Source organism: Mastomys coucha, unplaced genomic scaffold, assembly GCF_008632895.1.
Source record: "Mastomys coucha isolate ucsf_1 unplaced genomic scaffold, UCSF_Mcou_1 pScaffold15, whole genome shotgun sequence".
In the NCBI taxonomy this organism is placed as follows: Eukaryota; Metazoa; Chordata; class Mammalia; order Rodentia; family Muridae; genus Mastomys; species Mastomys coucha.
In genome coordinates this window covers 120,127,271-120,141,180 of record NW_022196897.1, presented here as the reverse complement: position 1 = coordinate 120,141,180, position 13,910 = coordinate 120,127,271, and the positions used below count along the sequence as shown (strand labels likewise).

The following is a 13,910-nucleotide window of genomic DNA, read 5'->3' as shown; positions in this document are numbered from 1 at the left end:
GGAACCGCCAAACTGATTTCCAGAGTGGTTGTACCAGTTTGCAATCCCACCAGCATTGCAGTAATGTTAAATTTCATGTTAGTATTAAGTACTGAGGAAGAAGTAATGATTTCATAAAGGGTATTAGAAAATCTTTGCTATGGAAGCAAGAGCTGGCAAAATTTGACCAGACCTATATCAAGGTCTTGAACTCTAAAGAGTAATTCTTAATAGATATGATTTTGATAATTACTGTTTCTCAGTGCTACAAGATTTGACATGTTCATTAGGAATCACTCGAGTATAAACTTAAGGGCACATATATGCAGAGACAGTTTGTAGACTAGAGAATTCTGCACTTCAAGTAAACATTTCATTTCTCTTTTGATTACAGCACCTTCACAACTATTTCACAGTGACTCTTGGAATTCCTGCATGGTGTTCTTATGTTTTTTTCGTCATTGCCACTTTGGTGTTTGGCCTGTTCATGGGTCTGGTAAGACATTGCCATTCTTTTTTTCTTGTCCTTTAAACAGAGGACTTCATGTAAAATTAAAAGGAGACCATTAAAGGAAAAGTACATAAACATCATTTACTGTCATTTAAGCAGTTAATTTGCTCTTTGGTTTAAATAATAATGTGTAATAGAATGAAATATCTATAAATATCACCCTCTAGACTTATTTCTTAAATGTTCTGAAGATTAATGCTGCAAACAATATACACAGTGATCAAAGGAAAAATAAATACTATACTTGAATTGGTAATCATTCCAAAACATTCAAGTTGGCTATGACTTCACATAAAGCTCCTTTAACCACATAAAGTGCTTTAACCACTGGTAAAGACAAAGAATATACCTAACAAGTTAGATGACAGACCATTTTCTTGTTCCTATCCTCCAGTTGAATGTCTAAACCAGACTAGATTCTTTAATGTATTTTTATTAATTTATTCTATCATATATTACACACCAACTACAGCTTCCCTTCCCACTTCTTTTTCCAGTCCTTCCCCTGAACTTCCCCATCTACTCCTCTTGCATCAAGGTCAGAGGTGAAGCCAGGCAATCTCTGCTTAAAATAGAATTTAGTTCTTAGTATTACAAAATTTTCTTTTATATGTTGAGCTATTTTTTTTTAAGAACTCAAGAATTCCATACCCTGGAGAGGTCTTCCAATCATGTGTCTTCCTGAGAGCTTTGACTAGTTGCTATGTGTCTGGTTAATGGACATACATCTGATGTTGAGGAATCTTGGTAGTTTGTCTTCTCTACTCAGTATGAAATTAACTTTGTTTCCTCCAGATCCTGGTGGTGATCTCAGAATGCTTCTGTGTGCCTCTGCCAAGAGCTTCCTCTGAACGCTGTGGTAAGTCTGAGAAGTTCTCATGGGTAGAATTTTTAGTTTCATAAATACCATATATTCTGTGGCCCAGCATTTTGGCTATAGCTTTCCACTTCTCACTGACCTTCTAGTAACCTGCATTGAGTTTTCTAAAGATGTGTTCTCCATATAACTTTGAATAAAATTTACTTTCCTCTTTTAAAATTAGAAAATATTTTATATTGAAGATTACATTTTCTCCTTGGGCTTATCCCCCATATTTTTCAGTGAACAACTTATACTCTTGAATTGGAATGAAAGATTCTTAGAGGAACGGACATTAGTTGAGTATCTATGACAGTTGTCACTATGCCAAATCTGCATTTATTCACTCTACTTCTAGGCCTAACTGACTCTGATGCCCTTTATTTGTAATGTTGAATTTCTCAGGGGTTTAAGTAAGGTTATATCTTTAGTTCTTGAAGATTTTAAGGTATCATAGATAGCTAGGAAACTTGTATTACCTTCAGCATTTTGGAGTGCAAAAGGTAGCCAGGAGTGTAAACCCCTGCAGCAGTTCTCTGGTTTCAAGCCCAGCCCAGGTGATATTATGTTTACAAAGTTCATTCAGTTACTATTAGTACTCCCAACTCATATTTTTATCAGTTTAACTTTGTGTTAAGAGGAGACCTTTTTTTCCTGACATTGGTCTAAAACTCCTGGATAGTATGAGTTTTGTTGGCGTAACTTGAAATAGTTGCTATGAAAAGTGAGTTATTTAGTATTTTATACAGCATGCACTATACCATATGCCATAAAACAGAACTTTTTACTCCATTCTCATCTGTCTTACCATACAGTCAGTGGTGCTTCTGTAGGTGGATATGAAATTTGTAGATGAGGTTAAGCTGCAACCAGAAAACCTGTTCATGTGATAGCACTTTAAGAGCAGAAAACTCTCCATTTGTTCATCTCATGGTTAAACAGTGCGTTAATTACGAAGTTGTCATTGTTTATCCAGAGTTTTTGTTTTCTCTTGTCTCCATAGAGCAGGAGCAGAGGCCCGGGGAGGCTCAAGGAGCTGAGCAGCTACAGGATGCAGAGGAAGAAAAGGATGACTCAAATGAAGACGAAAACAAAGACAGTCTTGTGGATGATGAGGAAGAGAAAGAGGATCTTGGAGATGAGGATGAAGCAGAAGAAGATGAGGAAGAGGACAACTTGGCAGGCATCATGGATGAGGAGAGAAGTGACACCAATGAGCAAGGAATTGTGAAGGAGGATAGTGTGTCCCCTAAAGATGATGAGGCTCATGCAGCTGACACTCAGGAGGTGGTCGAAGACTCCTTGAGGCAGCGTAAGAGTCAGAATGCCAACAAGGGATCATAGGTTACCTTATGACATTTCTAAAAATACAGGCCAAAAAAGAAGTCTGTTCCCCCTCTGGTCTGCAGTTTAAGCCAAATCCTTAGTTGTTTGTTTTGTTTTGTTTTTCTGAATGAGCAATGTTCACTTTAAAAAGATGATCTCTAGCCCTGTGGTTACATGGTAGTAAGCCTCAGTACCGTAAATAGAGGTGTAGCACTTAGCCACCATAGCATTAGAGTTTTGTGAGGACTTGTGGAGAACAAGTTGATGTGCTTGGGTGCCAAAGAATAAATCAGAGGACTTCTTTGTAGTTCTCATTAGCACCTTTAGAAATGGGGCTGCTGCTTAATAAAGTGAGAGCAAAACCACAACACTGTTTTGGGGCTAGAAATTGTGGAGGCCTGGGTATAGATACAACTTCAAAATGGAGCTAGGGAGTCATCTAAGCTCTTTTCGTCTCCGCTGTCTTTTGTTTCTGACCTTTAATCTCTGTGACTTTTCCGCTTTGCGCTTGCACACTCCCACACTTCACAGCTGCTCTGTAGTGAGAAGAGCAGGCAGCAGTGATCTGCATGGATTATCCTTATATGAAGTAAAGCTTGAGGTAATCAATAACCATAGCTGATGAGGCTAACACTGCCAAGTATCTCAAAGACATGCTGTACTCTCTGAAAATTCAAAAGACAGTAGCGGTTTCATAGCACAGGTACTAGCAACATCTTGTTTGGGTCCTATAGTTTACAGGATAACTTCTTCAAGAGTTTCTACAGCCACATTCTTTGTTTTTCTGATCCCAAAGTGCTCTAAGTCTTGTCACTATAAGGTAGTTTTATAAAGCTGACTCCAGGTCTATGGTAGTTAGTTTCCATCTCAAGGAACATCTCTGGAACCCCTTTAATAACAACTGAAAAGGCATGTCTGCTTTGCTTTAGTGATGTGTTTTTGGTGAAAAAAAATTGATGAAAGTCAATATCAAGAGGTGAAAGATTTGATTTGTTTCTGTCTCCCTTGATCATCTGGAGAGTTGTATGATTATAAATCTCTCCCTGCTCAATCCAATATCAGTATAAAGGAACCCAGCTTCCTTAAAAAAAATCTTCACCTCCTCTCTTACCCTCTCATGTCTGAGAATAAATCCATAAAATTAGATTGTAGCTATATGAAAGATGACTAATGTCAATCTTATTCCCCCTTGGGTTGAGTCAGAATAATGAGGTTTGTGAAATTCTGAATGTTTCATCATTTTAAAAAGGGATGTATAGTGTATTTCTCTGGCTATTAGACAGAACTTTCTTTGCATTAGCTGCCAACAGGGGGCTCACAGCAGAGGAGGTTCAGAGTCTGCCTCCTGTACTGCACAAGGCTGCTACAAACCTTGCACAAAGAAAGATTTTATTGTGACAATCCATTCTTTTTAAATGTTTTTTATTTCATCTTTGTAACTTAGTTAACTGTCAGTTCAAGGCTGAGGCCATTGCAGAGCTGGAGACCTTACTGCCCTTCCATGTTTCTGCCCTTCTGATAACATCTGTACTCAAAAGTGCCATGATTCTGTGGTACCATTCATCCTCCTGCTAGAGCTGAGCTGCACCTTCTCTTCTGCCAGTGTATTTCCTTCCTTTACTTGGAATCAGATGCATGGAGTGTTTAAGAAATAGTAAATCCAAGTTCAGAGTGGTGGGAAAGGGATGGCTTGCATCTCTGTTATGTGAAGTACCCTCCTCCAAATTGACATACTGGATTTTATTGGGATATTTGACAAGAAAGAAAGCTTGAAGGATTACAGTCTGCCTTGGCTTTGATAAATGCTTTAGGACCAGGTTCCAATTGGACAACAAATACTATCTAATAATATAATGGAATAATATTTTCCTTTCTTGATAATACTTAAAAGATATTGGAGGCTAAGGGGAAAAGTCATGGAGAAGAGTGTCTAATCGACAAAAATTATATTTATTTGTAGAAATCATTTTTCCTAGCTTTTCTGTTTTTAACGTCCTGGCAAAAATTAGGTTTCTAGTAAGTAGTCTAGGACCTTAATTTCTTTGCATTTGAAGCACTTAGGTTTATTTTTTCAATACTTTGTTCATATAAAATTAAAGGAAAAAATCGATTTAATATTAGATAAATATTTAATACTACTTCATTTTTTATGTTCATAATGCATTTAATCCAGAAGTTAAGTGCATGGAAACATGATTTTATAAAACAGAAACTAACCATGCTTCCCCTGCATTGCCATACCTGCTATTTAATTGTAGATTGCTATTTTCTGTATGATAAAATCAGGTGATGAGATAGCAATTGTGGAATGAGGATGTATAGTGCTTTATGGACAGGTAGTTAGAGAAAGGTGCCTTGTTCTTCATTGGAATATCTGAAAGAAAATTCCATTACCTCTTTTTAATTTTTTCTTCTTAACCCTTCACCTCCTTAACCATGCTGAACCACACCGGATTGCTTAGAATCTCATGGAAGCAATGCATAGGCAGTTCACTTTTTTGTTGTTGTTTTATTTTGAAGGCTAATCATGGAACATGGAAGAGATGGCTCATTCCCTACACAGCATTGTGTTGTGTGGCAGTCACTGCAGTCTCATTCATCCTGTACATAGGATTTGTACCTATTATCTATAGGAACTAGTCAATGGAAGGCAAATAGGCTTGACACAGATCAACTTTGGACAGCTAAAAAGCTACACTCTCACTTTTTAGGGCCAACCACTGACTGATAATTAAGATATTGCCGTGTGGTTTGAGTACATGTAAACTTGAATAAGTACACCTTGTAACAGCTTTTGGGGAGGAGATTAAAATGCTAGTTAAGGGAATATCTACCATGTGTCTTTTTGGGAGTTTGGAAACAGTGGAGGTCAAAGGGAAATATTAAAGGATTGAAAAGAGTGAAAGACATTACAGCATTAAAATCCTAAGCATGAAGTGAGAGAAAGAAAGAGAGAATGGTGCTTTTGCTGGTGTGTACAGGTTTTCTGTGTTCTTCCTCTTGGTGTCCCGCTGTTATTCCTGCCAGTATTGTACATGTGTGATTGACTAGCCTGTCAAATATATCAACTGTTTGGAAAGTATTTGTGTAAATCTTTGTACCAACAAGAACTCTCCCAGTGTTGTGTCTCTTTACTTCACTGATTTGGTCCTTGTGAGATTGTAGCTTGTCTGAGAGAAGCCAAGGTGGAGTCTCAAGAAACCTGCTGGGTCAGTTCTTTGAGCAGCTACCCCAAAGCAGGAGGTTCAGCTGAGAAGCCTTGGACAGCTTCAGCTAGCATGTTGACCTCAGAGGCATACTCTCTAAAGTTTTGTGTAGATTGTGATGTTTACCTGTGGCTTTGACTCACTTCTAATGTGGTTTGATTTTATTTGTTTCTGGACAGCTTTGTAGAAATGCAATTTTTATACTAAAGACACTGTTCATTTGTGAGTCAATATATTATAAAATGGTGTATTTATTTTTTGTAATAGTTTTGATTGTTTAGCCCAGTGTATTTATTTTCTGTTACCTATGTATTCTGTGCTCTCAAATAGATGTGTAGCAATTGAAATGAGAAATCAGTGAATCATTTCAAATACTACATTGCCTGCATTACAAATTCTCTGGTCACAGAATTGTACATGACCCTGAGCCTATGTACTGCCATTTGATTGTCAGGTTCCATTTGTGTCAAAACCTAAAGGTAGTGATGACCAAGTGAAACAGAGTGGTGTATTGCTTTTTCATATGAATATTTTCACATAAAAGCATTTGTGAAAGCAGTTGAAAATATTACTTTGTTAAAAAAATTTTCTTCTGTGTTTATTCTCTGAGTGTTCATTCTCCACTTTTTGTACCTGACTTGGTGAAATGCATTCCTCGTGCCCTAGGTTAATGCTGAAGTGGTCAGGGCTTCTCTGAACACACCACAGCTCATTGTACTGTCTGCATGAGCTCGTTACACTTGCCATGCTCAGGCTGCTGCATTTACTAAATAACTGCTACTCTTCCCAGATTGCTGGACTTCCACAGTCTCCTAGGACTTACAGAAGACTATCTCAACTTCCCTGTTCCCACCTCCGCAGCAATAAAAAAGGCTAAAAGGCAGGGGGGCTCCTTTGAACACACTTACACACTAATGTAATAGAGATTTGATTTATCCCTTTTGAAAAATAGTAGTAAGCTCTCTGGTAAAAGAAAAGACGCTATTAGGTTCACATTTTCCCAGTCTCCTTACTAAAGTAGAGGCCAGAATTCTGTTTGTGTGGATGAATCTTGGTGAAAATTCTTCACTAAGCTACCTCTCAGGTAGATTACTATAATCTATAAGTATAGTAAGTGGGATTCTGCTTAATCCTGGTAATTTAACATTAGTTACTCTTTGGAAAGTCTTTTGCCATCAGAATGTATAGTGTTTTAATGTCACTGGTGGGACCCTTTCCTGGAATTACAATTACTTGGGTGGAGACCATATGATAGATGCAGAAAATATCAGTGCTGCAAAAGGACAAACTGCTTGTCAGGTTCATGAAGTTACAAGTCATTAGAGCAATGACTGCCATTTAGCCCATGCTCTCTGCACAGGTCTCAGGCACGCACTAGATTACAGGTTGGCTGCTTGATTCTTTTGACTAATAGCAATATTGTACAGTGTATTTTGTTTTTTTATATCCTTAGCAGATGTGTAAAATAAGGTGCCAAGCCAACTGATCTCCAGACTCTTCTACTTACTGGAAAATTAGTTGCCACTTACCTTTTTTTAAATATTTTACTTTGTATTTGGGGTTTTATTCTTTGAAGCAAGGTTGTGCTGGGTGTCTACAACTCAGCACCTTCCTAGGCTAACCTCCGATTTACAGCTCTCCAGACTTACAATCCTCCCCAGTTTCCTAAGTGTGCTGCTGCAAAGCATGGCATGCACCTCTCTGACTGGCAATTGTCTTTTCAAGTAGCATAAAGTAGAATGATTAAAAAGCAAGCTTCTATTGTCTATTAACCTCTCTTTTAAAACTATACATCTGTTCTTATGAGTTAGCAGGGCGATAAGTCCCTTGTCAGGATATGTAAGCAGCCCTAGTGGTTAATTCAAATAATAACCTCAAGAAACCATCTACAGCTAGGAGACCTGGGAGAATGAGCACATTTATAAAATGAGGACAATAAGTTAGGGTTCTGTTCAAGTCAGAGAGCTTCATGTGTATTAAAATGGGATTTTTGATAAAAATTTTGATGTGACTAAGTAAGGTATACTTGGTAAGCAGTGTGGTAGAAGAGAAAATTGAGAGTACAAAAACTAGATACCTTGGCTATTTTTAAGGGTACAGTTCAGTGCAAACGAATGTACAAAAGATTAACAGACTAGAAACATGAGAAGTTAAGGTAAAGGAGCTGTCTTGGGGGTGGTGTTCTTGGAGCGCACATCTTTGTAAGTGAATGACTATATGCTTCATTGGTTCTCCAGATACTGAATATACAAGGATTGGCTGTTACAAGGTGGAAATAAGCTGGAATAACTGAAAATTCTCATCTCTATCTTTGGCAAAACAAAACACTTATCAGCCCATGAAAACCAAGAAAAAAAACTTCTCTCTTGGCCTGGTCTCTATGCAAACAAAGGAGTTTTCTAAAAGTATAGGCATGCACCTGGCTTTAAATAAGTTGGTGTTTGAATTCACACTAGCATCTTATACTGAAAAAGTAAACTAGACATTTCTAATATGAAGGCTAATGGGACAGGAGAGTGAGGGTGTGCTGGCAGAAGAAAGTTACAAAAAAAAAAAAAAATAGCTCTTGAAAACATCCCCAACACAGCTTAAACATTCCTTGAATTCAGACTGAAATAGCAGTCAAGCAGTCACCTAAGCAAGGACATCTTTTAGTGTCTACTATATCTTTACACCGTTTAGAAAGATTTTCTTCCTGTTTCTAGGGTTTTCAGTGTACAATTGAGCCTTGGATCTGTAAGCCAGGAGAAACAGCCACCAGCCCAAACAGAGTTCTTGATCTGGAGAGAAGACAGATGATAGCCTGTGTGTGCATATCATTGTCTGCGACTTCATTTTCCATTTTCTGCCAGCCAGACTTCTCTAGTTCAGTGTAGCCAACTGCTAGACTCAGCCACCATCATCAAATCTCATGGTTCACAAACAGTGGAGGCAGAGAATGGGAAAGCTCTGAGAAGACCAAGCTCTCTTGCCTCTCCCTGCTTCCCACAACTCAAATTCCTCCTCCAGTCTCTTCAAGATTCTCCTCCTCAACAGAACACAGTCCTCATTTGGTACTTGCTTCCATCCTTTTATGTTTGGCCAGGAAGCAGGTGATTTCCCCAGAGGAACTCATGTGTGCTTGTGTCTTTCAAATCCTTCATCATATGAATATTCAACTTACCACTTCATGAGGGAAGTTCTTGTTTTAAAGGCAATTTCCAATTCCTTATTCTATAAGTATGATTTTTCTTTTTTTATTAGATATTTTCTTTATTTACATGTCATATGATATCTCCTTTCCCGGTTTCCCCTCCAAAAAAAAATCCCCAAAAAAACAAAAAACAGGAACAAGAACAAACCCCTGTTCCCTCCCCCCTCCCCCTGCTCGCCACCCTACCCCCTCCTGCTTCCTGGCCCTGGCATTCCCCTACACTGGGGCATAGAACCTTCTCAGGGCCAAGGACCTTTCTTCCCATTGATGACTTGGCCATCCTCTACTATACATAAGCTGCTGAAGCAATTAGACCCACCATGTGTACTCTTTGGTTGGTGGTTTAGTCCCTGGGAGCTCTGAGGGTACTAGTTAGTTCATATTGTTGTTCGTCCTAAGGGGCTACAAACCTTTCAGCTCCTAGGGTCCTTTCTCTAGCTCCTTCATTGGGGACCCTGTACTCAGTTCAATGGATGGATGACTGTGAGCCTCTACATCTGTATTAGTGGATACTTACTGTCTGAGCCTCAGGAGACAGCTGTATCAGGCTGGATTGTCCTTCCTTCAGTCTCTGCTCCAGGTTAGTCTCTGCACCTCTTTTTAAGTATGATTTTCAAACTGGAACACATTGCACTTCCTCATTGTTTCACAGGTCTGGCTTTTACATCAAATATGCACTATTGACTTAGGAATAAATTTAGTATGAGGAACAATGGGTATCAACACAAATCTAAAGGCAGAGTTACTACATCTACATCACTGACTATGCGGTCCAATCCTTCTAGCTAGCCAGATCCAGAAATCTAATTAACTTTATCTTTGGAATGAATACTGAGCAGAATCTAATTCATCACCAGATTAATGTTTCTTAAGATCCCCATGCATTTATTTTCTACTTAGATGCAAGATGTTACACTCAGTTTCTCCCTCCACTGTCATTCTCTTCTCTAGACTTTCCCTGAATTCTTTTTGCTTGAGTCTTGGATCTTTTATCTCCTCTTTCTCCTTTTTCCCCATGTCAATTTTTCTATCTCTACACATCTCAGGTTTTTCTGTTGGGTGTCTTTTCATCTTTCATTTTCTTTTCTCTTGTTCCCCCCAGACCCCGGCCCAACTGCTTGAAAGTGAAGGATAAGGTCTGTAAGAGGGAAAAAAAAAAGCAGACAGGAAGTAATGAGCTTTTCATAGTGGAGAGGAGAACTGTCAGATGACATGCTATTTCATGTCCTTCCTGTCTCTTTGCAGTGGAGGAGGAATAGATTTCCAAGATCATCATTCTCCTGCTGCTGCTGCTGCATACTGCACTGGGTTTTTTGCTTACAACTGCCAAATCTCTTTCTTTCTTCCTTTTTTCCTTCCTTCTTTTTCTTCTTCCTTCCTTCCTTCCTTCTTTCCTTTCTTTCTTTCTTTCTCTCTCCTTTCTCCCTACTTTCTTCCATAATCCTTCCTTCCTTCTTTCTTCTCTTTAATTTGGATGCTTTAAGTCTTTAAAACTGAAAAAAAAAACACCACATTTTCTTCTTTATTTTGCACAATATTTAAAAAATTTTTGCCACGTGTTGGCGTGTTCTGAGTACATGAGTGTGGAGGACAGCGGTTAATTCTGGGTATCTTCCTCAGCTCTACATTCTAGTTGTAGTCTCTCTCAGGATCTCTTATTTCAGCTTACTTGCTGTTACAGTTACAGGTGTGTCATGTATGTGAGTGCTGTGTATCACTCCACTCACTGAGCCACTTTTCCAGCTCTGAAACATTTACATTTGAGTCAAGGGTGTTCCGAGGGAATCCCAGGTGCAATAGCTAACCCCACCCACTGGGTTTCATCATGCCTGCTCAAGAATGATTCAATTGCAAGTTGTGTGTGCATTTCTCCAATGTGGGAAAGAGCTCCCCTCCTCCCCCATCCACCCCTTCACCTTAACTAGTACCTCGAAGAGTGGACACAATGGGTTCTGGGGCTTCTCTGTCTATGCATTTTAATATGCTAACCCCACTGCAGGCCCCCTCTATTCTGAGCACCACAATAGTCTCTAGCTAAGGAAACCATCTCTATCAGAGAAAGCAATAATAATTAGTTTTCCTTTAAAAGAATAGACTAACTCAGTGGGGCTTGGAGAGAAGTTACTCTCACTGTGGAAGTTTGTAAAAATTGACTGATTTAAAAAAATAAAAAAACTATAACTTTTTCCAGTTTAGCTAAAATCCCACAAGGGCTTCTATTCATGATACGACTCAGTGAAAACAGTAGTATGAATTTTTTATGTCTAAAAGCCCAAGGCATACATACAGGAAGTCATCATTTGACAGAAGAGGATGCAGACAGGCCAGTCCAGTAAATATTTCTGTTTACATCAACTAATCCCAATTCTCTCTCTCTCTCTCTCTCTCTCTCTCTCTCTCTCTCTCTCTCTCTCTCTCTCTCTCCTCTCTCGCTTTGTCCGTTTCTCTGTATGTGTGTGCATATGTATGCCTCTGTGTAGGCATGTATCTGTGTGTACTGATGCACACACATGTATATTATCTTCCTCTATTGCTCTCCACTGTATTACTTGAGACAGAGTCTCTCATTGAACTTGGATTCCACCAGTTTCTCTATATTGAGTGGTCACTGAGCCTCTGGCAGCCTCTTGTCTCCATTTCCCCGTTGCTACCTTTCCTGGCATTTTTCTTTTTTCCAAAGTCAGGTTCTCATGCTTATGTGGTAAGGACTTTACTGACAGAACCATATCCTCCAATCTCAGTCTTGACTCTTAAAGTTTTTTATGTATTTATACTTTTTATTCATGTGCTCGTTGGTAGGTAAGCGGCTGATAGCTGGATGGAGGCCAGGGAACAATTTGCAGGAAGGAGTCAGTTCTCTTTTTATCATGCGGGTTCCAGGTATTGAATTCAGTTCAGCAGTATTGGAGATAAGCACATTTGATCACACACATAGATACATTCAGGAAGGGAACATGCATTAGGGATCCATGCAGCCCAGTGTAGGAAACCTCTTTGGAAGAGACGGCCTTGCTGTCAATGAAGGCAAATGGAGAAGACGAGAGAGATTATCCATCTAATCGGTAGAACTTCCATTCCAGGTCCTGTTCTACTTATGATTCCAAACATTTTGAGAAACCAGATTCCTCAACAGGACTTACTTAGTATTATTAAATGTTGGGAATTTTTTTTTTCACCAGTAAAGTGCTGACTCCTGACTGGAAGACTCATAAAAATACTTTTCTTTTTTGCTCAGCAATATCCCGCCCATGGGACTATCATTTTTAACTCCACCGTTTTACATTTCCTGTGCCTTTAAGCCTGACTCTCCATTGAGAAATTGCTTCCTGCGTATGGAAAATGATGCCATCTTCTTTCTGGAAAACATTGGTATCTATCAATACTGAAATCACATTAGCAGACACTTTCCTGTTGCCAAGAGCCAGACAACCAGGCTAATTGGTATGATCCTAATCCACAAGACTTCTGGAAAATTCTATTAAGATAAAAGTGCTGGGGGTTGCAAGCTGGCCAGTCTCCCAGTGTCTAACTGTTGCTCTCTGAGCAGATGAATGTGGAGCCTAGGGAGGTTGCAGAAAGTAGATGCGGCATGCATGCTGAGACCTTGGGAGGAACAAGAGGCTATGCATTGTTCCTGTTGACAGAAGTGACATACAGAGATGAAAGGGAGAATTGTCATGCATAATAACTTGAAAATCTCCTGGCGTTGATAATGTTAATATAAATTTTTTACCAATTGGTTTTCCGTGGAAATTTATCATTTTCTCGTCACACTCTAACCTTATCTTTTTTTTTTAAATGTTTCATTTCTCTTTTTTGTGGACAAGGAATACAACAGGATTCTTGAGCTCCTGTGCATCTTAATTTCAGGAGTTATACCTTGGGGAGAAGGCCTGCTTACAAAAGAGAACAGTTTTATTGGAATATTGTCCCATATTAACCTGGAAAGCCAGCCACTTCACATTTGTCATTTGCCATTTCACAAAAAGGCTTGCCCAGCTCTGTACTTGATCTTAGCCAAAAGGCTGAGAAGCAATGCCCATCTCTGAAGCTTTAGAGAAATAAAAACCCAACCCAACCCAAACCAAACCAACCCAAACCAACCCAACCCAATTCAAACCAAACCAAACCAAACCAAACCAAACCCAAACCAAACCAAACTAAACCAAACCAAACTAAACCAAACCAAACCAAACCACGAAAAACAACCGAACACATTTCTGCTTTTGTAGCTCACAGTGAGCTGACAGACAGACTTTACGTGTGGAAATGAAGCCTGCTTTGCTCTGATTACACCGAGGCTATTGAGGAGAGAATTGTATAATGACACCAGAACCTTAGAAAGGTTCTGTTCCCCCCCTTTTTTTTCTCTCTCCAGAAGAGCCAGCTGAAATAGTGATGATCTAATTTACTAGACTAACAGAGCCATTCTTAGCACTTGACAGATGCTGGATTAAATCACATTAGCACTACTGTGTCACAGCTTGAGTTTAATGCCTGGCGGGAAAGCTGGTGCTCTGGGTCAAAATGTTTCTCTTGTATCCGGATACTTGAACAGAACAAAAAGTTCCTTCTGTTGGGAATTTAAAACTGCCAAGTGACCTTGAGGAGTGTAAGCTATGTACTTTATCTATTTCTAATCACAGAGACTATGAGAGTGCCATCTTCACTTCTAATTGAATGTGCTTTATATTAGTGTTTGTGTGCTGGACCCAAGTTTAAACAAAGGGCCTCATGCATGAGCTAGAGACACCTGCAGTTCTTGGCATGCAATTTGGAAATAGAATATTGTGAGACAACTTGAAAGGAACTGCATGTTCTGCTCTCATGACAGAG

General features: G+C 39.1%; 1 protein-coding gene across 1 annotated transcript in view; it reads left to right on the top strand.

Moving 5' to 3' along the window:
• Tmx4 (thioredoxin related transmembrane protein 4) overlaps positions 1-6,449 on the top strand; it is a 41,569-nt gene extending 35,120 nt beyond the window's left edge. The window contains exons 6-8 of the mRNA XM_031372011.1: positions 374-475; positions 1,286-1,349; positions 2,353-6,449. Of these exons, the coding sequence (XP_031227871.1) occupies positions 374-475; positions 1,286-1,349; positions 2,353-2,693 (507 nt within the window). The 3' untranslated portion in view covers positions 2,694-6,449. The remainder of the gene's footprint in view (positions 1-373; positions 476-1,285; positions 1,350-2,352) is intronic.
• The last annotated feature ends 7,461 nt before the right edge of the window (positions 6,450-13,910 follow it).